We start from the raw sequence: 27,224 nt of genomic DNA, 5'->3' as shown, positions 1-27,224 counted from the left end.
ATAATTTTGAAAAGAGCTTTTGTAGTGAGGGTTAGTTGTGAATGGGGCATGGCTTGTACTTGTGTTTCTGTTCTTTCCGTCTTGGTCTCACGGACACCCGACCCCAGAGAGCTAGTGGTGTTGGAGGGTCCTTGACACAGAAGCAGCCTCTGATCTGCAGCCTCAATCCCGTCATCATGTGTAAAGCAATTGTCTCTGAACCTACAGAGCTAGTGCTGCCTGAGCCACTGCTCTTCGCTCTGAAAGAGGAACACGGTGCTCCTCTGAGAGGAGCCGAATTCTCGGCCTCCCACTCTGGGCCTCGGAGTGAGCGTGTCTTTGCCAGGAAAACTGTGCCTGAGAAATGGAGATTCTGCAGGGGAGCTCAGAGGGACCAACCGGAGCTGAGACCTCATTCTAGAGGCCAAGGGGCCAGCTTATCATACAGAGAGAAAATAAAATAATGTTCTTAAAGAAAATCTCAGAATTGTTGGATTTCTTGAGCAGGAAGAGATAACAATAGGTCATTGTCATTCGGTTCAAATTCCTGTTGGATTCATCCATCCATCCACCAATTTAGTATTATCTCAGTGCCTACTATATGTCAGAGAGTGTATTAAATCCTGTTCTTGGAGCAGTTAAACCTGCAGGTGAGGATGTTTTGAATTTTTAGTCATTAGAATTGCCAAACTCCTACCAGCACTCTCAGTAGACTGACCCAAGAGAGCTCCATAACTGACCTAATAGGCAAATCTGGGGCTTGGCAAGCAGATGGGGGTGGGGGGAGTCAGAGGAGGTGAGGGTACAGAGGCTTTTCTGAAGCTGAAGCTGTATCTGCAGAGCAAGCACACTCTTCCCGCAGCGGGACTGCACCCGCCAGCCTTCTAATCCCAGGGATCCCTGACTCCCCCATCCCTGCCTTCTTTGATTTCTTCCACATCACTCATTACTTTTATATGCTATACACTTTGTTTTTTCTTATCTTAATTGTTTCTTTTCTGTGCCCCTCCCCCCCCATTAGATGGTGAGCTCTGTGATCTCAGGGGTCTTTGCCTTCCCCCATGGCTATAGCCCCAGGGACCAGAACAGTGCCTGGAGCGTAATGCACACTAACCATTTGTAGTTGAAATATTTCAACAAGTTGGTGACTCCAAGTGCTTGTGATAGAGACAATAAATAATAACATTTTCTACAGATACTTTCAGTCTCAATTTACTCAAGGTTGAGACTACGTGGCTGCCTATGTCACAATCTGGAAGGAAGACTAACATCTAAGCCACCCCTTGGCATTGTCAGGAGCTAACCCCAGTTTGGATCATTATATTTAAGACCAGGAAGTCCTTTCTTTGGTCTAACTGGAGTTTGTCTTGCTCTGAGGAGTGGCAGCTCCCATAGAAGATCTCCCTTAGGCTAAAGGTTGGCCTTTTAGACAGCCTTAGGGCATTACCATACGGAATTATGAAAGAGAAAAAACACACAATTACCTATACTCCTTTCAACAGCTGGCAAATTTGAGTGAAGAAAAAGCTACAAACACTGCTGTGTGGATCGAATTAAAATGGGAGCGTTTGCCTGCTGCCTGAGGAAGCATCGCCTGAAGGTGGCCTTGCTCCTTGGAGGTTTCCCAGCACTTTCTGCTCCCTAAGGTGTATATACAACCATTCAACTATGGGTCCTTGCAGCCGAAAGGCAGAGGGTGGCCCTTGCACTGCGATATGCGATATGCCCACCCAAGTGATGCCCGGTGCCCAGGGGTTCTTTGTGGAGAGGGAAGAGTAACCCCCAGGTCTCATACTTATTGATGTAGGGGACTTGCTTGGGAGCGAGTAGCTTGATGTGGCTCTTTCTCAGTCTCTGTTGAGCTGGGATTCAAAATCAGCATCTTCAGTGATAGAGACAATATCACTGAAAGGCTGAAGGCTGAAAGACTGGCGGAGGTTTGTCATCCAGTGAGCAATCGAGGCAAATATGGTGTCACCACTTGATCAGGGGTCATCGGCTTGGCTCCTGATGAGCTTGTGCTGATGCTCACCCCTGCAAACTCTTTCCTGCCCGATCCTGTAAGCGGGTCCCTTGTGGATGGGGTGTATACTCATCTCTGTGAGTCACTGTACTTGTGTGGGGACCTGGGACTGTGGCTGTCCACAGAATCATTTGGAGATGCATTTTGAAGGTCTGGGCCCCATTGTCTCACTTCGCAGACTTCCGATGCGCCTGACTGTGAGGACCTAAGTTAAGCAGAGGTCTGAGGCATGATTGCAAAATGGGTCCACAGGAATCCAATCACCACGGAAGGTTTTCAACTTTAGGAAGAAAAGGGACAAGAAAACCAGGCCTGACTCAGGGCAGCCGAGAGCAGTTATTGGTTCCTTACATAATGTATTTGTTTTTATTAAACCATTCAGATAAGGTCTTATTAAAGTGCCATGTATTATTTATCGTGCTTCTGATGAAAATGAGCTGAAGGGGAAATTCTGCCCTCTTTTGGGGGCATTTGCAGGCTTTTCCAGTGCCAGGGAGAAAGCAAATGAAGGAAAGCAGGGGGACCCCTGTCAGGACAGCACATTGCTGGAGGCAGAGGGAAGAATGGGAGGAGGCGAGTCAGGATTGGAGATCTTTTACCTTTTATTCCATCAGTGTTTTGTGGAGTGGCTTTTCTTTGGATTCTGTGAATTGCAAAATTTAAAACAACCGAAAGACAGGCAAAAAGTAAGAAAAAAAAGAAGCTAGAAAAGAGGGAAACATTTTAACTGTAAATCAGACCTTGTCTGGTAAATATGATTTCTGAGGCAACATATATACAGCCATGATTTTTCCAGCTAGCCACTGCTGCCACCACCCCCCCCCCCAAAAAAAACACAGACACGCATAAAACACCAGCCTGTACTCCCCTAATCGCCCATATCAATTCACTTAGGCTTAACCATGCGACTGTATTCCCTCTAAATTGATGGGATGTGTGAGTCACAGGGGGTTGGAGGGTGAGAAGTAGAAAGAAACAGCCTGGTTGGGGCCTAGTGTTTGGCAGAGGGAAGACTTTATAGTTATTGATGGCATTTCAAAACAGAACAACAAAAATGGAGCTGTGGTATCATTAATTTGCTTTTCTCCAGAAAGCATTTTGATTAGCCTGCAAAGTGAGCTGTGCCTTGCGCGCTGATGGCTCAGTTCAGGAGCTGTCATTCGGCTGAGAGTGTCCCTGTGAGCCTCCAGGAGGGGTATGCAGGGGATGCCCCTGGTCCCTGGTCCCTGGTCCCAGCCCCTGGGTCCTGCCCTCAGGCCCCTTCCTGAGGATGCCCAGCCCTTGCTGGCATCTCTGCCCTGCTGGGCAGTGGCGAGGAATCTGAAGCCAGGCGGTGTCTTTCAGGGAGTCCAGCAACCCAAACAGATGCTGTTCCCACAGCCTCTTGCTCTGAAAAACAAAAGGAAAACCCAGTCACTGGGTCAAAATCTCGATCACAAAATGCAGTGTTATCCCTGATGAGGAATTTACCGCTGCCAAGCCTGCTGTTTCCTGGGAGGACCAAGGACTTGTTAGAGTCTTAACGTTTTCTTTTGATTTGCAGATCACATCCTGTTTTATGGCATAAAGACTAACAGGATCTAGTAATGCATAATTATTACTTCTTAAAATACAGGGGAGGGAGAGACCCCTCTCGCAAGGGCAGAATGCTAATTTGGCCAAGGAGGGCTGATCAGGCAAGAAAAAAAATAAAATAAATAAACCATTGTCATGTGCCCGCTGGTAATCTCTTATCAGACGTGGGCTTCCCACCCTGCGCATTTATAATTGGAGAAGAGCGGGGATCCTCGGCTGGAAGGAGCCCCCCTCGCCTTTGCCGGGGGCTGGCGTGTGGCGTGTTCCTTAGCCCCACAGGCTTCATTTATTCCCATGCCAGGCAGGGCGGCTTCTCCCACTCGGCGGCTGGCTCGGGGCTGCGCGGTGTGCTGGCTGGTTGGTGTGCTGGCTGCTGCCTGCCCAGCCGCCGCGAGGCGCCCAGGGAAAACTGCGCCCCACGCGCCTGGGGTGCCTCCCAGCCTGAGCCGCCCTGCCAGGGGGCGGGGGCCCCCAGAAACTGCCCTGCCTGGGAGTCCAGCAGCCCTGGCTTCCCCTACCCCCGGCCCCTAGCGTCATCCCAGCACTTTCGGAGAGAGAATCCCATTTTCGTGTTTATTTGCCAAGGAGTGGGGCGCAGGAACCGCCACCCACGTCTCAGCCCGGGTCCCAGTTGGGCGAGCGCAGGAATTGTCCAGCTCGCTAGTCGCTCGTGATGTAGGGCGCTCCTCGCTGCCTCGCCTGCCCCGCGGAGATTTTTAGCAGACACCATTTGAATTTTTGGTGAGTCGTTTAAAAAAAAAGAAAAAAAAAAGCAAAGGGGAGGGGAAAAAAGGGAAACACACATACACACACACACACACACACACACACACATCCCAACCCTTCCCTGGACCCATTTGACAAATGAGGAGGCAAGAGCATCAGGAACAACGGAGTGAGCCTTGGTGTGAGTCAAATCTCAATCTCTCTCTCTCTCTCTCTCTCTCTCTCTCTCTCTCTCTCTCTCTCTCTCTCTCTCTCTCCATCTCTCTCCTTCCCCTCTCCCCCTCCCTGGCTCTTTCGCCCTTAGCTCTACCCCCCTACCCCCCCAACACACACACTCAGCATCTACAGGAGGGCAGGGCACCCCTCTACCTTTCATAGAAGTTGCCTTTTTGCTTTCTTGCCATCTTCGCGGGGGGCGGGGGCGGCGGGGGCACCTGCCACTTTGGGGGGCATCAGCAAGCAGGCCCAACAATCACACACGCACACGCATGCACACACACAAGATACACCCAAAGGAAGCAAAATAGTTTCCTGACCCTCTCAAGTGTCTTCGCTGGAGGCAGGCTGACGGACGCTGGGAGCCAGCAAACCCGAGGGGAAGACGGAAAGCGAGGGAGGAGGGACGCGCGGGGTGCGGCGTGGGGAGGGCGAGAGAGACAGGGAGAAAGAGAGAGAGAGAAGGAGAGAGCAGCCACCCGGGTTTGACTTAGATAATCAGCAAAATTAAAAAAAGAAAAAGAAAATTGTAGCGTCCAGGCAAAGAGCAGCGGCGCGATTGCATGCGAGCGTTCCCACTCCTGCTCGGCGGGCGCCACAGAGACGAAATGCAGCATCCTCTGACGGGGGCCACCTGCGTGGCGCTCCCCAGCGTGGGCATGTGTCCCCAGCTCTCGTGTGCCTTGACTTTTATGTACTTACAGCAGGTAAGGCGCGCGGCTTCCCTCCGAGGCTGCTGCCAGGGCTCCTGGACTGGGTCCCCGCGTCGCTGGGCTGAGCTTTGGTACCTTGGAGGGGATGGGGAGGGGGCTGGCTGGTGCGCGCCTTTGGACGGGAGGGCTGCGTGGGAACCCCTCGTTCTCCGTGGACCCCGATAGCCCGCGCCCAGCTCTGTTTGCCCCTCCGTGCACACTTTGCACGCCTGCTTCCAGGCTTGGGTAACGGGAGTTTAAAATCGCTAACTGCCTTCTTACTGGCATCCTTCTTGTGCCAGTGTGGGAACGTGACCCCAGGCTAGCCCCTCCGATCTGAGTGTGGGTCTCTGTGGGGGCCTTTGAGTGCTTGGAGTTTGAACTCAGCAGCTTTACTAGAGAGTGCAAGAAAAAAAATCTGTGTATGTGTGTGTCTGCTCAGTGTTTTTATTTTCTTAAGTTTGTCTGGGTGGTGCTGTATTCAGTTGCTTTTGGAATCGGAGCCTTTGGGTTTCTGGAGCGTGGCAGCCCCAGAATCTGCTTCCAAACTCCCTGGCTAGTGCTGGGATGAAGGCGAGCCGTGTAGGATGCAGTCTTTGTGGCTCCGTGGGAAGGCTTTTTATTTTTTCCTCCTCCACTCTCCCTTAATGGTCTTGCCGTGGGATTTTGTGTTTATTTTCCATTCTGTGTACATTTCAGAATCTTTCTTTGTGTTCCTCTCTTTCTCTGGGTGTTTCCTCTGGACCTTTCTGTCTCCCCTTCCTTTTTTTACTAGTAGAGCCGCTGCCTAAGTCGGTGTCCTGGGTTTGGGGAACAGCTCAATATTGCCTTGGGGGGCTGGTGACAAGCCTGGCTTTCTCTCACTGGGCAGGGCTGTGGAGGTGGCTGGTGGGGTGAGAAGGGTTTTGTCATGCAAATGGAATGCTTTTCCCTGTCCCGAGCTGCTACATGAAGAGTTAACCGTGATTGTAGTCATTTCATCTATTTTTCGATGGACTCCCCTCAGGAGTGCCATTTGTTAGCCATGTGTGGTTGCGGTCTACTAAACTTCCTTTACCAGTGCGCAGACGGGGCCTCCTTCTCCAAAGACCCTCAGTGTCAATCTGTTGCAGGAATAGATGCAGCCATAAAATGTCAAGATTCTGTTTGGAACGCTTGGGTCATTTGTGATCAAGTTGGTTACTTCCAGAAAATAATTTGTTCTGGCGTAGTTTCTCTCACAAGTCTTTTGGGAAACAGCGTTTTCGTATGGTTTTCATATCTTGGGAAGACATCGGTTTCTCTTTTTAAATATTATGTTATTCCATTTCTCAGGAAGGAAATTGTGCCAGGGAACATTTATGAAAAAGCCTGTTGGTAAATGTTATATCATTCATCTGCTCCTACCATTTCTGTATCTTTGGGGTGTGTGTGTGTGTGTGTAAGACCAGTTACTCACTAGAAGAGTTTCCTAATGAGCATTTCCACAGATGCTCAGCATGAGTTGAATTGAATCTAATTATTAATACGAGTTGATCTTCTGCCTTCTATATTCACTTCTTTCATGGTATCTATTAATCAATTTGAACAGCGTTACCTAGCAAGTCGAATGCTAGAGCTATCCAGTGCTCTCCCAGTTTCCTTGTGCACGATTCTATTTTAATAAATGAATCTTTCTTCCTCTTGAATTGTTACATTGGTTTGCCCATTTAGGCACAACTTGGGAAAGAAGAGAGTGACTTTGAGCGGGAGGTTATTCTCGCCATGAAAAGGACAAGTGTACGGGGTACATGCAGGCTCCCAGCATCTGCCAGGCCTTCTCTTCCAGGGAGGGAGCCCTGCTGCTCTGGCAAAGGGAGGCTCCCAGGGAATGCTGGCAGCCATGGCAAATATTTAGAAGTGACTGAATCAGCATCGTGGTCCCCTATGAGGACAGACAGACAGAGGTGGGCTTTGAAATGTGCCATGGCACTCACCTCCCTCTTGAAAGAGCATGTAATCCTGGGAGTAGAAACGCTGATAAGCTGAAGCTATGACACACACAGTGTCAGAATGCAGTGTGTGTGTGTGTGCATGTTTTCTGAGTTTTACTAAATGCCTAAGGTACAGTACAAGCAGGCATCTATGTCCGCCTGTCTTGTTGAGAATCAGGTTTCCTATCTGTGCCTCCCACCCTTGCTAAAGGTGCACCCTCAGGACTGGAGAGCAAAACCTGCGGGCCACCTCTTCCAGCCATTGCTGTCCTCACAGTGTGCACAGAAGCCTCCTGCCCTCGCTTTTAGTTAGCAGTCCAGACCACGGGCTGATGAAGGGTGTGAAGCAGTTCCCTTCAATCGCCAGAAACCACTTACTGATGCAATCTGCACGTCTTCTATCTCTACATGGCCACTCTCTTTTCTGTCTACTATGGATCTTTCACTGTTATTGTCTCTTCATTCCATTTTGATGATCTGTACTCTCAGAGCAAGTTGATCACATGGGTGACCCGGGCAGCAATCTGTAATAAATGACGCCTTTATTGAAAGCCTTTTATTTTATTATTATTTACAAGTGAAGATATTCCAGGGGTGTCTGTCATTCTGATCACCAATTACATAAGAGCATGATTAAGACACCGCTGCCTTATTTTGGAGCCTTCATTGTTCTGTGTTATAAAATCGCAAACTCTGATCGGGGCCACCGAGTCTTCAGTGAAATATAATTTCCTGGAATGAAGTTTCAGATGGTGCTTCTTTCTCATCCGATATCTAAGGAAAATTACTTCATCATTTGCTCTCTTTGCCTCAGCTCTGACATCCAGCCTCTCTTTCTAGAGCCTCCCGGATTTGTTCCTAAGACAACTCATAAAATAAAACAAAAAATCAATTGGGGTACCTCAGCACCCAGGTCTCTTCTGCATGACCACATGAAAACAACATAACCCTTTTGCCACAAAAAAAAAAAAAAACTTATCTATTCAGCCCAACCTGGGCATTTAAATTATTTGATTTAATCCATTTCATGTATTTATGTCCCAGTAACTCTCCCTTAGATAGGTATTTTACTACAGTTATAAATCTTTTATTTTCTCCTGCTGCTTCTTTTTGACATTGAAGATATTGCTACAGTTTGGAATTGCAAGGTGCTATAAAGTTGTATAGTCCTTTTGGCACCTCAATACCAAGCCCAATGATGTTATCACATGCATATGTACACATATGTGCATGCACACATCGATATCCCCTGGTATATAGCATGTATCTTGTAGATCATTCTAAGATGCAAGGGACAGGTGAGCCTCGGAGCAGCTGGCTTCCATCTTGCTGTCCAGGACAAGTCCTGCTTCAGCTGCTATTCATAACGCCCTGCAGAGGTTTAACTGTGTCTTCTTTGCTGGGGAATCTTCTTCTCAGGTGAAGTTCAACCCACCTGCCCCAGACTCTCCCCAGAGTTCCAAAGCAGGTACCCATGCAGACATGTTTGCTTTGAGGGAAATTCTGAATACAAATTCCAAATCGGGGGCTTTGCAATGAGTGAATTCAAAAGGAAATACGTTTGGTTTTTCTCATAGAGAAAAATAGAAAACAACAGTCCCCTCCCCCCAACACACACACACACACGTGCACACACACAGACACAAAAGTCTAGAGATGCTTGACACATGTCCTACGTCACAGGGAGCACACAGAAGAGCATCTACCGCGTGGAAAGTCATCCGGACAGAGCAGATGAGGCCTGTTTTCCAACGCACCCATCTTGCCAGGTTTCCCTGAGCTTAGATTCACGCTGGCGTCTAACCCTCTGGAAGAGCAGGAGTAGCATCGTCACTCAGTTTCCCCAGTTCCTAGACCCCACGTGACCCCAGTACCCTTCTCAGGAAGCTTCTCGCTGTCAGATCCTATTCACCCACAACCTTTGTATCAGCCTGAATTTAAAAACAAGTCAAATGCTTAAAATCCACATTAAAAGGGGGAGGGAGGGGGCTCCAAAGTGGGCCATGCCACTGTCGATATCGGAAGATTGGTAATTTTTCCCACTTAATGATGATCCATGTGGTTTGTTTTAAATAGTGAAGTGGTTTGTACAAAGGGTAATTCCTGGTAAATGAAGCCATTGCTCACTGTGGACATCTTCAGATCGAAAGCAATTGAACTGAAACTTGCATACCAGCCCTTGCTGTCTTTAATTAGAAAGTGGTGCTGGGTACAGAGTCCCTGGGAGGGTCTGCTTGCACAGGAGGGGGTGGGAGGGGAGCGCCCCCATGTGCCTGCCGGGGGCATAAATTTGGGAAACGTTCGGTGGGCCATAACAATTATGGCTGCGTAGACAAGTTCAATTCTCCCTCCAGTTACTTACCTTGTGCTGCTCAGGCTGATGATTTATAGGGGACCCAATGGCATTTTATCACCTTCCTTCTTCTTGGCTTAATCCCATGTTGATTTATTAAATTGTGCTGTGGATTGGGGGGAGTCAATGGTGTCAATAACGCAGAAAAGAATTAGAATAGATTATCTTCATGTCTGAATTGTTTAAGGAGTGTAAGTGGTCGGAATGAGCACATCCCTAGGCCTGGGTGAGTGCCTGATAGAACATGGGTCCCTCTGTCTCTTTCTAGAGAGATGCTGTGATGTAAGTTGGTTAATTAACCAGTTGTCCTGGTTGCTCTGAGTTTTCCAATTCAAGGGAAGCAGGCATGGATTGCTGGGCTTTTCTTGGCCAGTCAAGGCCCATATCCCAGGTGGGTGGGGATTCCGTTGTGTTTCTCCCATTTCAGGACCCTATGGAAGGGGGGTGGGTATTGACTGCAGGGTCACTTGGGTTGCCTCTGCCTTAAGATTATTTATTATTTTTTAAATCCTCACTCAAGAATATTTTTAGAAAGGGAGGGAGGAAGGAAGAGAGAAATACATAGCAAAGCATCAATACGAGAGAAACATAAATCGATTGCCTCCTGTATGCACCCCAACCAGGGACCAATCCCAAAACTCGGGTATGTGCTCTGACCGGAATTGAACCCTTTGGTGCAAGGGATGTTGCTCAACCAACTGAGCCACCCATCCACGGCTACCTTAAGATTATTTAATTGTAAACATCTGTTAGTCCAGAGACCAACAGAGTCCTGCACCATTCGGCAGCTCTACTTGCCATTTGGTGGGGGTTTCCATGTCAGAACGTGCAAGGGCCGCCCGGCCTTTTGGGGAGTGGAGAAAGTCCGTGCTATTAGTGCTCACGTCCCATCTGCTTTCCTTACAGCTGGCCCTTGAGTAACTGTCCGGTAGCTGATGGACTGGGGGTAGGCAATCTTTTTTGGGTTTTCTGATTCATTTAACCAGGCTCTCTGTCCCAACGGGAAATGTAATGCTTGTTTATTCATACTGGCCAGGTAAAAACAGTGTAGTTTGTCAGGCAAATAACAGTCTTCTGGAGGAGGAATTGCAGCATTGTAAACAAAATCAGGTTGGTGCGTCTGCGCCTACGGGGCTGGGCAATACAGGAGATGTCATCCTGTGAATGAGGCAGAGCTGACAAAGTGTGGGCGTAATTGCCCCATCTGCAGAGACCTTTCTAATGGACGGGGAGAGGTGTCCCAGTGTGCTGTTTAATTCAATTAAGAGAAGCAGAGAAAGTTCCATTCATCAATAAAGTTTCCTATTTCCTGGAGCTGCCCCAGAGAACTTTGCAGGGCTGAGCAGTGGCCTGTGGCTGTCTGCCTGATGTGGCTGGTCCATTGAGAGGGGCTGTGTCAAATGAGGTCAGATCTCAGGCACAATAGCTCAGGAGGGCCCTGGCCCGGGCCCTTCCACACGCTGAATGCTGGCGAGCTGGGGAAATGAGCAGCGAACCTGCAGGGCTGCTCCTGCAGAGACACTGTGACAGAGAGGCTTTCTGATGGACCCCCAAGCCCCCCACCCACTTGGGGTTAGGAAAAAGCATAAGTGGTTGGAACTTGCTGGCAACTGAAAGCATTTGGGGAAAAGGGGTTTTGGTGCTATTTCTGATCTTGACATATGGTAACCCTGATGGGTTGATCCTGGCTGAAAAAGAGCAACAGGACTGCTTTCCACCGCCTGGGGTCTCACTACCCACCCCTCTCTTCCATTGCATTTCTTGTATGTGTTAGGCAGCAGGTAGTTTGCAGAGCACTTTTTGCGATGCTTTTTCTGACCCGCTAGACTATAAGCAACATGATGTCAGAGACTTCTTTATTCTGTCTGATATTCTACCCATGATTCCTAAAATAAAGTCTAATAGGTAGTCGTTGCTCAAAAAAATTTAAGGCAAGAATGAATGAATACATTAGAACTTTCTAGAACCTTGGAAGCAAGGGAGGCAGTGATTGCCACCCATTTTTGCAGATTCCTGTGCAGATGCCTTCAATCATTTGTTCCTTCTTTCGTTTGGGCAAAACCTTGTCTCCAGGCACTAAGAATATTGCAGCAAATCAATTAGGAGAGGCCCCTGCCACCACGGAGCTGGCGCTGCAGTAAAGGAAGAATAGAGGATGCAAATATGAGTGCATTAGCAAGGGGAGAGTGCTGTGCAGGAAATAAGCAGGGCGATGGGAGGAAGGGTCAGGGGGTTGTTGGTGGTTGTTGCGTGGGTCGGTGTGGGTCTCAGTGAGGAGGTGATGCATTTTCTGATCCGAGGAAAAGGGAACATTTGGCACGTGAAGAGTTGAGAGAGTTGTCCTAAGAACAGGGAAGGGGAGTATACAGGCCTCATCTGCAAACGAGAGTGAGAGGCGCGGGACACAGGGAGCGGTGGAGTTGGGTCACAAGTTAAGCGGGGGTACCCGGGATGGCTTCTGCTATCCTCTGGGGTCATAGGGGAGACGTGAAAAGATGGAAATGGATGAACAAATGAGCTAAGACCACTCCCGAGCTGTGGAGAAACCCAGGGGCCTTTGGAAACAGGTTTGGGGGTGAGAGCTGGGCGGAGGGTTTGGATGGGAGCCTTAGGAAGACCCTGATGTGGAGCACCCAAAGTCCCGTTGGTATCCTCTGTGGAAGCTCATCAGGGTGCTTCTGCAACAGGCCTTTAACTTTGGAAACGATGAGTGGGGAATACTGGCTCTGAAATTTCAGGCCTTCAACCATTCCCTTCCTCATTTTTACCAATTCACTCACCATGCCAGTCAATATCTACTTAATAGTTTTAGATCAACTTATATTTTGAACTTAAAAGTAGATTTGCTCAAACAAAGACACATAAATACATAGTTGCAGGATCACATCTTTGATATGATTTTTTTCCAACATACATTGAGATAAATATCCATTCGCCTGTTCATTCATTCACTCCATGCTTATTGAACTCCTGCTTTGGTGCCAGCTGTTCTCCCAGACGTTCTCAGTAAGCAATGGTGTCCGTCCTCATGGAGGGTCTATCAAATCACCCATCCCTGTGCCATCATTGGGTAACGTTGGCTGGCTCCATTGGGTTTCCTAAGGATCCTGTTTCATGTCTGGTACGGAATCATTCATTCCTCCCTTGACCTGCTCTGCAAAGAGCAAGACTCTAGTTATCTCTCCGCGTCACTTCCTCTCCCCTCGGGCAGAGCGGCGGACAGAGCACACAGCAAAGGAAAATGGGCACGTACTCCCCATCTGCAGCGTGCAGGGCTCCGAGACCAGGGGCCTGGGAGGGGCTGTGGTTTCAGACACTGGGCCGGGCTCCAGGTGAGGAGCAGTCTCCCCCTGTTTTGCTGTTCTTCATGTTGTGTTTAAACACGCACAGAATCAAGATTAGGGATTGGAGCCACGGCAAAAAGCACTCGGCAGGCTAGTGTGCTCCCAGAGATGTGAGGACTTCCTTCCCATTGCAGCTACGGAGGAAAGAACAGGCAGCTGTAGGATGGACGTGCCCTGATGAGTAAATACACAAAGGGGTTAGTCTTAATGAGACTGTTCGTTTTGGGCATTTGATGTTTGCCCAGGCTCACCTGGAGGACTTGATCCCCTTATCAAAAGCAACAGCAAATAGCTCCATCTTCCCTTAGGTAGTTCTGCTCTGCCTGAGTCCAGGCATTGCGGTGGGGCTGTCGGGGGGTGGGGGTGGGGGGTGGGGGGGAGGAAGGAGGGCAAGCTCTGCTATTAGGCAAGGATGAGAGCTGGGAGATCCCCCCCCCCACACCCCCAGACGAGTCTTTCCTTAACAGGGAGCAATGTCGAGATCCAAAAACAGAATGAGCAGTGACGTCTACATTTAGCAGTATCCAACTGCCCATCTCAAGGCTCTTACGAAAATTCAGGTGAGAAACCTACATCATTTTAGAACCAGTTGGTGTCAGGTCCTACCCGCCTCTCCCCGCCGCCCGAAGCATAGTTTAAGAAATGATTGCTATCTCTGGAGGCCTATATAGGACAGAAGTCTTGAACTGAAGGCTTGATCCCAACTCAGCTATTCGATTCGCTGACCCAACTAGATCGAGCAAGAGGCTTTACTTGATCTGGTGCTTTAGTTGCTTCTTCAGGAAAATAGGGTTAAGGATCACCATTTCATAACCGTTGTTTGTAAGATTTGTATGGTACAGAGGGACATACTAACAGTGCCTGGCACACAGTGAGCAGGCAACAGACTTTTGTTAAAGAAATGAAAGAAAGAATGAGTGAAAGAATGAATGAGTGCTTGTTTATGGGAGCTGAACATGAATTTTTGTTTCTCCCAAGTAAATGTGATATATTTCTATATCTCTATATCTCTATCTATCTCACAGCCTGCCAAGGACACAGACCCAAGGAACCTGGGGACCTGGGGGTCTCCCTCAGGGTCCTTGGTCCCTCCTACCTGATCTGGTTTTCTTCTCTCTCCTCCTTCTAACTGTCAGTGCTGCTGGCCGTGTTGGATTGGAATGTGGCTGCACATCTCAATTAATGCTCCGTGACAGGAGGAGGGAAAATAAAAATTGTCTTGCTCTTGTCAGTAGCAAAGTTATTTACTTTCAAAAGCTGACAGAATCACACTGCAGGGGCTTCATTTATTTCTATTCAGAATGTCATTATTCTGTGATGCAGGGGACTTGGGCACACGTTGGAGCTGATTCCCATAAGCTTGAATGTGGCAGGCGCCTGCTAATGTGCAGATTGTCACCAGGGAGAGTCAGGGGGAGTTTTTCTGGGGCCTGGCGGTGCTTGGGTACTTGCGTGGATGCCTGGGCAAATGCCCCAGTTTCAGGATGACTGTCCGGCTGACACGTGCGTTTTCCGGCCCTGGGTCTGTCCTGTGAGAGGGAGTGTGTGCCCCTCTGCTGCCTGATTGCTTGTCCTCTGTATTATGAAGCAGAAGAATGAGGTGTGGACCTCCCGGTGTCAGGACTCTCTCTATCCAGCCACTCCTTGAATTTCTAGAAACACAGAAGCTGCCCTTGCAAATGAGTTTGCTTTGAATCTATGTACTCTCTCTACTTAAACTGGCTGATGGATGCTTCATCCAAATAATATGCATAAAACTATGGAATATTTTTTTGTTGCTTTTTTCCTTCCTTCCTTCCTTCCCCCACCCCTCCTTTTACCTAAGTGTTTGCAATGAACAGTTAAAATAGGGAGTGGAGATTCTTTCTTCATGGTGCAATGGCAGAACTTGCCACTGGGGGTCTCCATTCAGAACATGTGACTGGATTCTTGAGAACACTCTTTTTCTTTTTTCTTCCTTTTTCTCTCCCTCTTTTTTTTTTTTTTTTTACATCTCCCTTTAGTTCCATTCAAAAAACAAATCTACTCTGTAAGCAGTAGGAGATGCTCCTTGCAAGATCATTTAGGAAGTCAGAGAATCCAGCCAGCCTCAACAGCGATGGTGATAATAATAAAATAATTAAAATAATGAAATAATCAATAACTTTTATGGAGCAGTATGTGACAACTACACTACGAAGCACTTTCACATGGGCTACCTCATTTAATCCCCCACAAAAGGCCTCCGGGGGAGTGGGTAGGAGTCCTTCCGTTTCCTTCCGTGCTGATCTGAGGCAGGTGGTGGAGGGGAGGAGGTTGAAAACCAGAGGGTCTGACTCCAGAATCCATAGGGCCTGTCCCATCAGGCGGCGCTGACTGCAGGCTGCATCCAGGCCCTGCAGGCCCATCACTGTTAACATCAGCCTCTCCCAGCCAGGAGTCCTCATTTCTCTTTCCTTTCAAAGGCAAAACTTGTCAGAAAGGGAGAGAGTCAGTGGGGAGAGCTTTCAACTTTGAAGCTTTCTCGTGATTTTATTTTTAAGTCATTATGATTACTGTTGAATAAATTACAACACGCGGCGAGGCTGTCAGGCTCGGGGAGGGTGGGGAAGAGAGGAGAGCAGGGCTGATGGGAAGCGCATCCGCTCGCAGGATGATGGAGTGCGTTTCTCCGCAGCCAATTCCAATCCCCAAGTCCCCGTTGTGCTGAGGAGCTCTCCAACCAACACAGGAAATGCAGTCACTGCCCGGCACCGTATTAATGATTTATACACCCTGCACCACTGCTTTGTTCACTGGCGGGGCCTGGTCGTGTTCATAAAGGAATTTCTGGGAGCGGGGTCCCCGGTTGCCATGCTGTGTTGCTCCATGCAGTGCAGGCTGCTCTATATATCAAAAGAATTTAGTGCTTTGCAACCTTTCTGAGCCTCTGAGATCCTGTATGTGTGCACATATGTGTGTCCGTGTGTGCAACACATGTGTGAGCATGTGCATATGTGCGTGTGTGGGTGTCACCTAGGGACATTTTCATGAGTGAATGAGGAGGGATGGATCTGTTTTTGGTGTTTCAGGGCCGATCTGTCTGTTCCATAGTAGCATCAGGGCCCTATTTGTCTCCCATGTGGTGTTTATGCTTCTGGATCTTGTCTGTGAAAATGGGCTGACACCATTTTCCTAACATAAGAGACGCAGATCACACCAGGATCGCCTTCCTTCCAAATCACCCCAAAGGACAGACTGGGCGAAGGGGGTGCACAGCAGCCACATCCCCACCCCTGCAAGTCACCTGGGTATCCTGGGGTCTTCCCGCAATGGGATTTCTGAGGCTTTAAACAGTCAGTGGCTTACAAAAAAAAGAGATCTGTGCATTTTTTTTTTTTTGCTTTGAAAATGAGTGAGGTCCTCTATTTTCTGAACTGAGAATTCTGGATCTGGGAAACTTTCTCCTGTCCAGTAAGCCATAGGAAGCCGTAGGGTTTTAACTTCAGCTTTTTTTCCTAATTGGAACGGGGGAAATGATATAATCAAGAGATGGAATTGGAACCCTCAGTTACTCTCTCAAGGCATCTGCAGAGAAAAGCCCTGTTGTTTATTCTTTTTTGGATTACACTTCTGTTCTCTTAATTATGTCATGTGTTTCATTGTGTGTGGTTATATTTCTTCCCCTATGGAACTGAGAGATGAAAACTAACAGATCTCTGAGTAGGAGTTTGAGGGCAAAAGAGAATATTTAGAAAATTAGAATGATACTTTAAATAGCCTACCCAGCTGGATTGCTTTTCGTATAAGGTGAAATCGTCATTTTAGGAAATATGCCTGACTTAAAGATGTGTAAGGCTTTTAAGAAATAAACATCTCAATGTAGTAGAACTGCTTTAAAAAATACATGAAGGGATGACTGCAGAGAAAAATGAATAAACCCCCTCCCCCTCTCACCCAAACCTGGACTTAGATTCCTTTTATAAATGTGAAAGTGGTTTTCATGAATGTTTGTGCTTATGGGAAAATTAAAAAAAGTTTCTTTGAAGCTACTGAGGGTCAAATTCAGTGATCATGAAATTGAAACAAATACTCAATTGAAGAGACTCCCTTTCTTGCCTTCCTGAAAAGTGGAGAACAAAATGTACGCAATTACGTACGTAAACAGGGCGCAGGGCAAACACTGCCCATCCTGGGAAACATGATACGGCGCCTTGGACTGAGGAAGCAGGTGTCCAACAAGTGCAGCTGACATCCAAACTGTACTGATTTCTGTGTTTGCATTTGTCCTCTGTTCTTGACTCCCTGAGTGTCTCATTGTCTTTAATTATGTCTACGAGGCACAAGACAGCCTTCAACATCTGCTCTATTGTTTACTTGGTTTACATATAGCTCTGATGGCTTAGTAAACAATCTATTTTTCAAACCGAAAACAGAGAAACCAGCCTAACCCATGTTAGGGCGTTTTGTAAAGACCCATTATGCAATTAGCGCTCGGGATTTGTGCGAGACCGGTGATTCGCCCAAATAAACAGCCCTTTATTCCGATGGCGCCTCTCGACTTGGTGAAAAAGTATCAATTTCCCTACAAAATAAAATCACATTTCCTCCTTAATCACGTAGCATGCCAAGAAGATGATGTGTTAATATGAGGGATGGATCCTTCACTTCGTAATGTCAGCAAAAGAGCAACTCTCCACTCTCCGAAATAACAATGCCTTTAATTCAAGCCAGCAATTACTACATTACATAAGACAACTGTCGCCTGGCACTGAAGACAGATTCTGAGAGTTTATCTGATACTATCAGAGAAGAGAAATGCTGTGTTTTTAACCTTTTGTAAAATACCCCTAACACTTTCTGATCTATTTATGAAAGGCTTATCACGTTGTCTCTAGCAAAGCAAGTGACATCCATAATGATGAAATCAGACCGCCTCCCCTCTGGCACGTAATTGGTTAATAATTAATTCACTTGCTTATTCACTCAACAAATATTCATGTAACCTCTGCACTGCCTAAAAAATTGGATTAGTCACTGAGGATATTGAGACAAGGAAACCAGCTTCATTGTCCTTTATGGAGCTTCTGAGTGTGCGGGGATGACAGGCAATGAGCAAGTGATCATGGTAGAAATATGTATTCTAAGTTGTGATAAAGAGAAGGGCGTCCACAGAACATAGCAGGGGCTGGATTCAGGACACAAGGAAGCTCTCTCTGAGGAAGTGACATTGAAGCTGAGTGAAGGAGGGGGGACTGGGGTGGAGAAGACCATTGTCACTGAGGCGGAGAGTCTATGGCATGGCTACTCTGTGCCTGGCGATTTCAGAGGACAGGGAAAAGGCCAGGATGCCTGGAGTAGCGTGAAAGAGCAGGAAGGAGGCAGAGGAGAAGGGACCACAGTTTTTGGAACCACTGATATGGGGGTTAGATGCCATCCTCAAAGGAATAAAAAGGGGGGAAAGCGATTAACGGGTTTGACACGGGGAGAATGGAAAAGACTAACGGGCTTGACACAGGGGAGAATGGGATTGAATTTTGCCTTTAAAAGACAAGTTCGGCTGTTCTGTGCAGAACAGGTTAGAGGGGTAAGACTGAAAGCAGAGGCTCAGGTAGGAGACCACAGCAGTAATTCAGGGCTGGATGATGGCCGCTGGGACTAGGAGCTGACAGAGCCATGGACAGGAGTGAGAGTTTTGAAAAACAACCCTGCTATTCTTTGTGACACCTCTCCATCCCACAGAGACAGTACTTGGCCAAAGGGAACAAATGTAACGTGCTGCAGGGGGACATCCGAGGGTGCTGGTGAGGAGGGCAGTGGCTCAGGAGGCGCTGGCCTGGGTGTGGGCTCCAGCAGAGAGAACTACAGGCCAATTTCAGCATATTGCAGGCCAGCGCCCCCCGCATGGTATTTGGCCAAAGCCAAGAATCTCACACTTGGACTTGTGCACTGTTTGGTAGCAGCGTTGCCACACAAAATTATACCCCAACTTAGCGGGGCGATCTCTCACATCTTAGCAACTGACTTCCAATAGGGTGGGTGAGGAGCAGGGAGCAGGCTCGATGAAGTGTCCCGTGGGCAATGCCTCCCTCTCCCGCCTCTGGGCAAAGGAGCACTGGGGTTAATTGCATTCTCGTCAGTGTTGTGCCAAGCTGGCTTTGAATCTTAACATGTCAAATAAGCTGACAGACTTCTGACCATCTACATGGGCCAATCTCCAAGCTCACCGAAGCTTCGTTTCTATGATCATAAGTCAGTTGCTAAGAAGCTTCATTTTTATGAAATAGAGGTAATGCAGGATCAGGAACTAGAGTTGTGAGTATGGCATGAGATTGTATAGCACCCAGCACAGACCCCAGCAAATGCAAAAGCTCAATCAATGCTTTTACTTTTAGTGGTGGTGGTGGTGATAATTGGAGGTGTTGAAGGTATGGTGGTGGTGGTAGTGTTGGTACCGATGGTGGTCGTGGTGGTGGCGGAGGTGATGATGGTGATCCTAATGGAGGTAGTGATGGTAAAGGTAGTGTAGTGGCAGTCTTACTGTTGCTGGTGATGTTTGGTGGTGGTGGTGGTGTTGATAGTGATGGTCTGGGTGGTGGTGGTATTAGTGGAGGTGCTGTGAGAGTGGTGGTAGAAGTGATAGTAGAGATGGTCACAGGTGGATGTGGTGATGAAGGTGATAGTTGGCGATGATGATGGTGTTGGTGGTGTTGATGGTATTGGTGGTGGTGGTGATATTAGAGCAGGTGCTGTGATAGTGGTGGTAGAAGTGATGGTAGACATGGTGGGGGTGTGGCGGGGGTGGTATGTTTGGTGATGATAGTGATGCTGGCGATGCTGATTAGAATGCAGTGTGGTAGAACAGTTTCACATATAGTGCCTGCATTGAAATTTGATTTAAATCTGCCACTTGCCATCTCCTATGCCCATTGGCCAGTTACTTTAACATCCATTGTTTCAGCTTTCTCATGTGTAAAATGGGAACGATGATATCTGTTTTCAGTCATCATGATGACTAAATGCATTACTATGTGTAAAAAATAGTACAGCCTTTGTTCTAATAAACAAACTCCACAGTGAACACAGAGAAAGCTTGTTAAATAAAGTGTCGCAGAATGCAGCCTTTAAGAAATGTCCCCAGTGCCTTCCCGTCTGCTGCTTCTCAATGCTGCTTTCCAAAGCGCAAATGCCCCTTCCCACTGCAGACCTACCCGGTCCCTCCATGTGTGCTGGGAATAGCCGGGCGTGGTGAGCCAGGGATCTGGCCGGGTGCAACATGAAAAAGACTCCCAGTAATTACAAAAATAACAACGAGGGCTGCTTGGCGAGGTAGGCAGATGAGCACACCACTAGCCAGAATGAGAAATAGTGCCTGCAAATGTTAGGTCCCAGTGGGAGGGTGGGAACATATGGGGATAGAGGAAACGAAAAGTTGGGCATCACTGGTAAGTTTTAAGCAGTTAAGGAAGGCCACTGTAGTGCCAGGTTTCTCTCTTTTTATCCTAATTTTAAACCCTTCAGTTCCCTTTTGTCCCTTTGTTCTATTTTGGTCCTGAGAGGAGCATTCATCTTCCAGGCCGGCCACCCGTCTCCAAGAAAGTGAGGTCTGGGTGGTAATCCTAAAGCCAACAGCCACCCTGGAGTCTGTGAATTTCCGCACTGAGCGCTATTCACCATTGGCGGGGGAGACGCAGAGGAACACAGGGACTATTTTAGGGAACGCCCATTTGTTGAGCTCAGCTCTGAGATAGGTGAGAGTGGGGGAAAATGAGTCCCCAAAGAACAACCGGCGCAGTGAGTTTAGAAACATGTGTAGCGGGGCCAAGGGCTCTGTCTGCCAGACATGATTGAGAAGGAAAGTGCGGACCGCGGTGGGCTGATTTCCGGCGGTGCTGCTGGGTCTGGGTCTGGATGCAGGTAGAGGGTGCGCAGTCTGTGCTGGCTCTGACTCGGTGGGATGTCTCTGGAAGGGTACTTAGAATTCTTGTTCCTCGCCCAGGCATTTCCCTCAGGAGTCCCTGAGAAGAGGTCTAGCACAGAGGCAGCGTTTATAATGTGGGCACCTGCGTGCTGGTGCCAGCTCCCGGGGAGGCCTCTAAGGCATCAGCATCCTTGGTAACGCAGAGCATGCAGAGGAAAGGAACTGGGACTTGGAGTCGTGCAGGTGTGGCTTTGGCAAAGGCCCACCCACTCACAGAGCCAGAATGATACAAACTCTCCGAGTTGCATGCCCTCATCTGTAGAATGGGCGATTAGGAATAGCGCTACCGGAGAATTGTTAAAAAGATGAAATGAGTTTGTCCTTAACGAGCTTAGAATGAGTGGTGTTTGACACTTAGAAAGTTCTAAGAAAGTGTTTGTTTGTTTTTTAAGTAAGCTAAAGGTATGTTTGATGTGTGTATGTGTACCTGCTGGTCTTACCATCACTATTGAATTAGTCCAGGATCTGTTAGTTGTAAGGGACAGAGACCCAGCTCCAACTCGCTTCAACAAACGTGGGGATTTCTTGAGTCATGAAACTGGGATGTCTGGGATCAACCAGGGATAAGTGAGGAGTTACTGAGAGGCCTGGCATTCGTGGGAGTCTAGAGAGTCATGCTAAGAGAAAACCACCTGGAATAAAGCTCACACACATAGAGGTGGACTCAAGCCCAAGTGCATCACCATGTTATTTAGAGTTCTCCCCACAGCCCTATGTGGAAAGTGTTGTTTCCTCCAAATATGTAGGTATCGGCATTCAGAGAGGTTAAGTAACTTGCCCAGGACCACAAGCCAGAAACATTCAGAGCCAGAATGTGCACCTCAGCTTAGGATGACTTCAGCCTCTGAGTTCTTAGCCAATAGGACACATTGCTATCACACTAAAAAGCAATAAGTTTGTTTTTTAATTAGTTGATGGGAAACCAGCAGAATTCTATTTTTTTTTTTAAATAAAACATGTCTTTTCTGGAGCGGCAGCACAGCACAGGAATACCTAACTCTGGAACAGATTCCTCATTCACAAGCTATGTGACCTTGGACAAGTTACTTAACCTCTCTGTGCTTCAGGTTCCCTATCAGCTATACAAGGATGATAGCAGCACTTGCCTTATATGGTGGTGATGAAGATTAAATGAGTTAACACATAAAAGGGTTAGAAGGTGAGATGGTGTCTGGCCAATAGTATTTGGTATATATGGTTTGTTTAAAAAAAAAAAACATTTAAAAATAGATTGCAATGGAAGAATCAGAGAGGAAATGAGGTCGCGCTGGGTGGTTCCTCTTTTGATGTACCCAGCCTGTCCCAGAAGGGGACTGCTAATCTGGGAAGTTGAAAAGCCACCTGTCAGATGCTCTCTGTTGCCACCAGCTGCCTGATCGTGACATTGTGGTGAAACCATGTGCAGTGGCCAGCCCCTGGCTCCTCCTCTCCGGTCTCAGCTGCGCAGCTCAGCACAGCCTGACTCTGGGTCCCTCCTAGCCCTGTGTTACCTGCAAGGCCAAGTGTATATTTCCTAGCTGCATTCTCCCCTAGCACTGTGCTTGGTGGGTGCCCTGCCATCCCCAACACCCACTCCTTGGTTTGATGGTGTCTGCTTTCTGGCCTGAAGTTGGAGGTGAAGGCTGTCTTCCGAGAGTTGCTCTCTGTTAGACAAGAGAGCTAAGGATGAGTATTGGGATTTCTTCGAGTCTGACTTGGTTTGACAATATGGAATGCCTTAGCACCTCCACAGATTGCCTTCTTGGAAACCCCTGTCAAGATTTGGCAAGAGAACCTTTCAGTGGCAGCTACACATTCTCAAAAGTTGTAGTGGAGATCAGCATGTCAACATGAGTCCACACAGGAACCCCATCCGCACTGTTAATGTGGCCTGACTTCAAGAATGCTGCCTCTGGCCATGCCTCTCCTTTCTAGAAAACATAGCACATATGGACCACATACTTCAAAACCTGAAAGAGACTCAGAGGCCCCTCAAAGGTCCACAGGTGAATTTCAAAAGGTCCCCCAACTCCATGCAATGATATGCAAAAGGTTGTGAGTTATGTGCAGTTTTCTGGGATGAGGGCAAGATTCTCAGAGTGCTCCATGCATCAAAGGCAAGAGTTAAGAATCAGCAGCTCCCCTCCTGAAGAGGCCTTGGTGTGAGAAATGACCCAGGACACAGCCCCTGAGGCCAGATGGTGCTGCAGAATCACACAGAAAGGTCACGGGACAGTCTCTTTAGCAGCCCTTTTTCTGGATCGCCCCTCTCCTCTTTTTGCATCCTATGGTTACTCTTTGCTGGTGTTCCCGTGTGACCAGCCCATGTCCATGTGCCTGTGCTCCCTGCTTCCTGAAGATGCAGTGGGGTGGTGAAAGCCAGCCCTTCCCCAGGCTTTGAAGTCTTGTCTAGCTGTTTCTACTGGCTTTGCTTTTTTGTCTTTCTTTGCCTCTAACGGTTGAGACTGAGTGAGGGGTTGGGAGTAAAGGAGCTGAGGAGACCCTGAGCTTGAATCTTGCCCAGGTGAGCATTTCTCAGAGTGCATTCATGATTGTCACATAATATTTAACAACCATGGCTCTGCAGCTCTCACTTAAGACATAGCTTTGTCATTCGCCATCTATGTTTCTTGCCAGTTTACTTCACCTTTCAGTGTTCCTGTCCACAGTGCAATGATTTTAACAGAATCTACTTTGTAGGGATGTAGAGAAGATAAACTGGCATAACACTTATGATGAAATTAGAGCAAAGTTAAGCTTTGAATAAATAAATGGTGGCCACCCTGATGCTGATGCTGATGATTGATAATGTCCATGAAGATTCTGATGAGGATAAAAAGTAGGAAAATAGGAACAAGGAGAATGGGTAGAGAACTTTGTATGGGGTTAACACAATTAATTCTCAATAGCCAGATATTCAAATCAATAGCAAGATAGATAGATGACAGATGAATGGATGGATGGATGGATGGATGGATGGCCAATTGGCCATCAAATAAATCTAGGAATGTCTGGATCAAAAAAGGTCAATCAGATTTCTATTTTTTTTCCTTGCAAGACTTCTCAGGGGCTTTCCTTTGCTAGTAGATGCCATGAATCCCCAAGAGGGAGAGAGAACTTGCTGAATTTCTCCCACTTCTTTGGCCACAGGATTCTTTTTACCGTGCAGCATCTCATGCAGCTTCTACTGTGCAGACCATGCTTTGGGAGATGCCCGCCTAGGTACTTAGTCTCTAAGGGGAAAAGGATGTGTGTAGTGCTCAGGTAGTTGGGCAAGTTCACAGGGAGTAGATGTGCCTGGCGTTTGGGCAGGAAGGCCCAGTTACGAGTCCTGGAGGCTGTGCTATCTGGCAGGTTCTCTGTGTGCCCTGCTCCTGCAGGGACCTGCAGCACAAAAGGCAGAGACAGTAGGGAGGGCACATAGCAACATGGAGGGGAGCAGGTGGTCCTTCCTCCCCCATTCCGGGAGACCCCAGGGAGGATTTGTTTGTCTCCAGCAAGGTCAACCAATTCTCCAACCCAGTTGCTGTTCATCCCAGACAGGTCAGGGGTCAGTTCCCGAAGCACTGTTGATCTCAGCAGAGATGATGTGCGGGGCTGATATTCTTAGATTTGCTCATTCAGCCAGCCAGTCTGGCTTCCAGAGGAGAACCAGGTCAAGACGCGCTTAATGAACCCAGAGCAGCAGACAGTGGCCTCGACCCCTGGGGTTCAAGTTGCTAAGGGTAATCAGCAGCCTCTTCACTTACAAGACCGACTGGAATTTTCTTTGTGCATCTTCATCATCGTTCTTGGAGGTGGGTTAATACTACTGAGTAGGGTGGCCCCGGGTCCCTGAATTACTATCTCCATCATCCCCCATAAAGTCTTCATTTGAATGTGAAATTCTCATATTTAAGTTTCAAAACTGTATCTTTCATATACGGAAGCCACTCAGGCGTCCTGCTTAACCTCACACAGTGTCTTGGTTTTTTATTTAGAACATGGGAGAAGGATGTATGTCTTATATGGGAAGGCACAGCATCGGCCGCATTAGTAAGGGCAACCTTACTTAACCCCCTGGCTGTGGAAGGGAGGAAGAGTGTGGACACTCCTGGTTTGGGCGGGATCTGATTTGAGCTGGTTCCATCCTCCAGAGCAGCAGCTGCTGATGCTGTTGTCCCGACAACCACCACCAGTACCCCTTGATCAAGTCTGCTATGAGCCAGGCCCCAAGCTAAACAGGTCTGCATAGTACTCTTATCCAAATCTACAGACCAGTGTTTCTCAACCTGTGGGTCGCAACCCCTTTGGCGGTCGAACGACCCTTTCACAGGGGTCGCCTAAAACCATCCTGCATATCAGATATTTACATTACGATTCATAACAATAGCAACATTACAGTTATGAAGTAACAACGAAAATAATTTTATGGTTGGGTCACAACATGAGGAACTGTATTTAAAGGGCCAGAAGGTTGAGAACCACTGCCATAACCATGAGAACTGGTTCCTGAGAATATTGTTATTTTACAAATATTCAATTTGAGGCACAGAGAGGTTAAGTAATGTGCACAAGAACACACAGTTGGGGTTTTCATATGAGCAATGTGGCTCATTGTGAGCTCTTACCTACTGTGCTATGGTGCTTTTGCAAGGAGGGAACAGGGGTTGGGGAATAATGTCACGATGCGAACTAAAGCTTACTAGGTACTGGATAGTCTCCCAAGAGCTTTACATACATCTACTCATGAACACATAGTAACTGAACCAGTCTGTAAGACGCTGGGGACATGGCTTCTCTTCCCGGGATGTGGCTTGGCTGGCTGGATTGGTCCTCCACCGAGGACACAGGAGGTGGCTGTAATTTGTGAAGCAGCTGGTCAGTGGCCCACAGCATCACACCTACAATCTATGGAAACTTGTCCTGTGGAAGATCCTGCCTCCCTCAGGATCGATTGGATGCCCTTCTGGGAACTCACGTGTCAGACTGGGCATCAGGCCCGTGCGCATGACTTAGCACCTCTGGGAATTTCCCTCTGAGGTCCATGCTGTGTTCGCACCTGTACTGAGGTAGGTCAGAATGCATGTCTGTGGGTGAGTGGATTTTATGCATTTCGGTTCGAGCTGTGGCTCTGGAATGGCCATTCATCACGATGTAGCAGAGACTGGGGCAAGTAGGAGGCTCTTGGTAACTGACAAAGCACACATTTTTCCGTTTAACCTTGGACGTGTCAGTTAACCTGCCTGAACCTCCACCTCTGCCGTAAATACCACAAGTAATTTTCAAGTACTTACTAAGCGTCTGTTCTCCTCCCAGTCCAGGAGGAGGTGGAGGAGATAAAATGGGGACGAACCTGGCTGTGATTGCCAGGCAGATCTTTTCCCCGTCCTGGTACAAATCCCGCTGGCCTGTCAGGGGCTTAGATAGGTAGTCAAGAGCGCTGGGGAAGTCAGGCAGGCTGCTTGGAGGGCCCAGCTTGTGCTGCTGGTTGAGGGGTGGGGTGTTCATGCAAGCAGTTGTGTGAGGGGAACAGAAAGACAGGACTCTGACAGGGACACCAGTGCTGGGTGCTGGTGGGGGGCATTTAGGGGACAGATCCAATATCAGGACAGGGATGATCAGGAAACAATTTAAAAATGTGAAGAGAGAAGTAAAAATAAACTAGCACTTTGTGTTCCAAGTACCAGGAACAGCCATATTCATCCTGTCATCTCGTGGTGGCAGCATACCTGGGAGAAGGTACAGGCATTGTCCCGTGTTTCCCCCAATAAGACAAGGGCTCCTGGCTGCATATCTCATCTGAGCTCAACTGCATGAAATGATGGCAGAGCCAAGATCCCAACCCAGCCGCCCTGACTATGAAACGCCTGCTTTTTCTACTGTGCCGAGATGCACCCAGGTCCCCGACAGGAATCTCTTAATCAACTGGTGACCCTGCGGCCTCTTTGCTTTCCCCACACTCTTCCAAAGCACTCATCCATTCAGCCATTCTCTCAGGAACCGTTTTGGGAAACTTCATCTGTCTGGTCACCATTGTAGACATTGGGTGGACGAGAATGAATGGCACCTTTCATCGAGGAAAGGAAAAGAGAAGCTAATAACTCAGAAGGCAGTGCCATCCTGGAAGGTGAGAGAGATGGGAGGATTTTTTTTTTAAGTGGGAGAAGGGATGAGATTGAACTCTCAAGGGCTGGCTAAGAAAAGAAAATCTCTTGATGAAAATCCCTAACACAGGGAAGATTGACAGACCGGCACCGAGGAAGTGACCGCAAAGACCAGAAGTAGGTGAAGAAGGAGAAGAGAACAGAAAGTGTGCTATTTGCCATTGTGTTCAGGTCTGACCTCCGCGGGTTGGATAGAATAGAATGCTCTAAATCAGGGGTCAGCGGGCCGCGGCCTGTGAGCCACACCGGGCCTGTTGCCTGTTGTTGAATGACCCACAAGCTAACCATGGCTTCTGTACT

At 48.0% G+C, this 27,224-nt stretch overlaps 1 protein-coding gene across 6 annotated transcripts in view; it reads left to right on the top strand.

Annotated features, from left to right (window-relative positions):
• The window catches only part of RBFOX1 (RNA binding fox-1 homolog 1), a 2,058,026-nt gene that overhangs the window by 1,672,453 nt on the left and 358,349 nt on the right, over window positions 1–27,224 (top strand). Inside the window, exon 1 of one of the 6 annotated variants that reach the window (XM_036309607.1) lies at window positions 4,947–5,226. The exons of the other annotated variants lie outside the window; for them this stretch is intronic. Within the exon in view, the coding sequence (XP_036165500.1) occupies window positions 5,083–5,226 (144 nt within the window). The 5' untranslated portion in view covers window positions 4,947–5,082. Of the gene's footprint in view, window positions 1–4,946; window positions 5,227–27,224 lie in introns of those variants that run through there. 6 annotated transcript variants of the gene reach the window in all.

Source organism: Myotis myotis, unplaced genomic scaffold (genome assembly GCF_014108235.1).
Source record: "Myotis myotis isolate mMyoMyo1 unplaced genomic scaffold, mMyoMyo1.p scaffold_m19_p_5, whole genome shotgun sequence".
NCBI classification, from domain to species: Eukaryota; Metazoa; Chordata; class Mammalia; order Chiroptera; family Vespertilionidae; genus Myotis; species Myotis myotis.
Note: the sequence above shows the minus strand (reverse complement) of the source record. Positions and strands in the feature narration are given on the sequence as shown.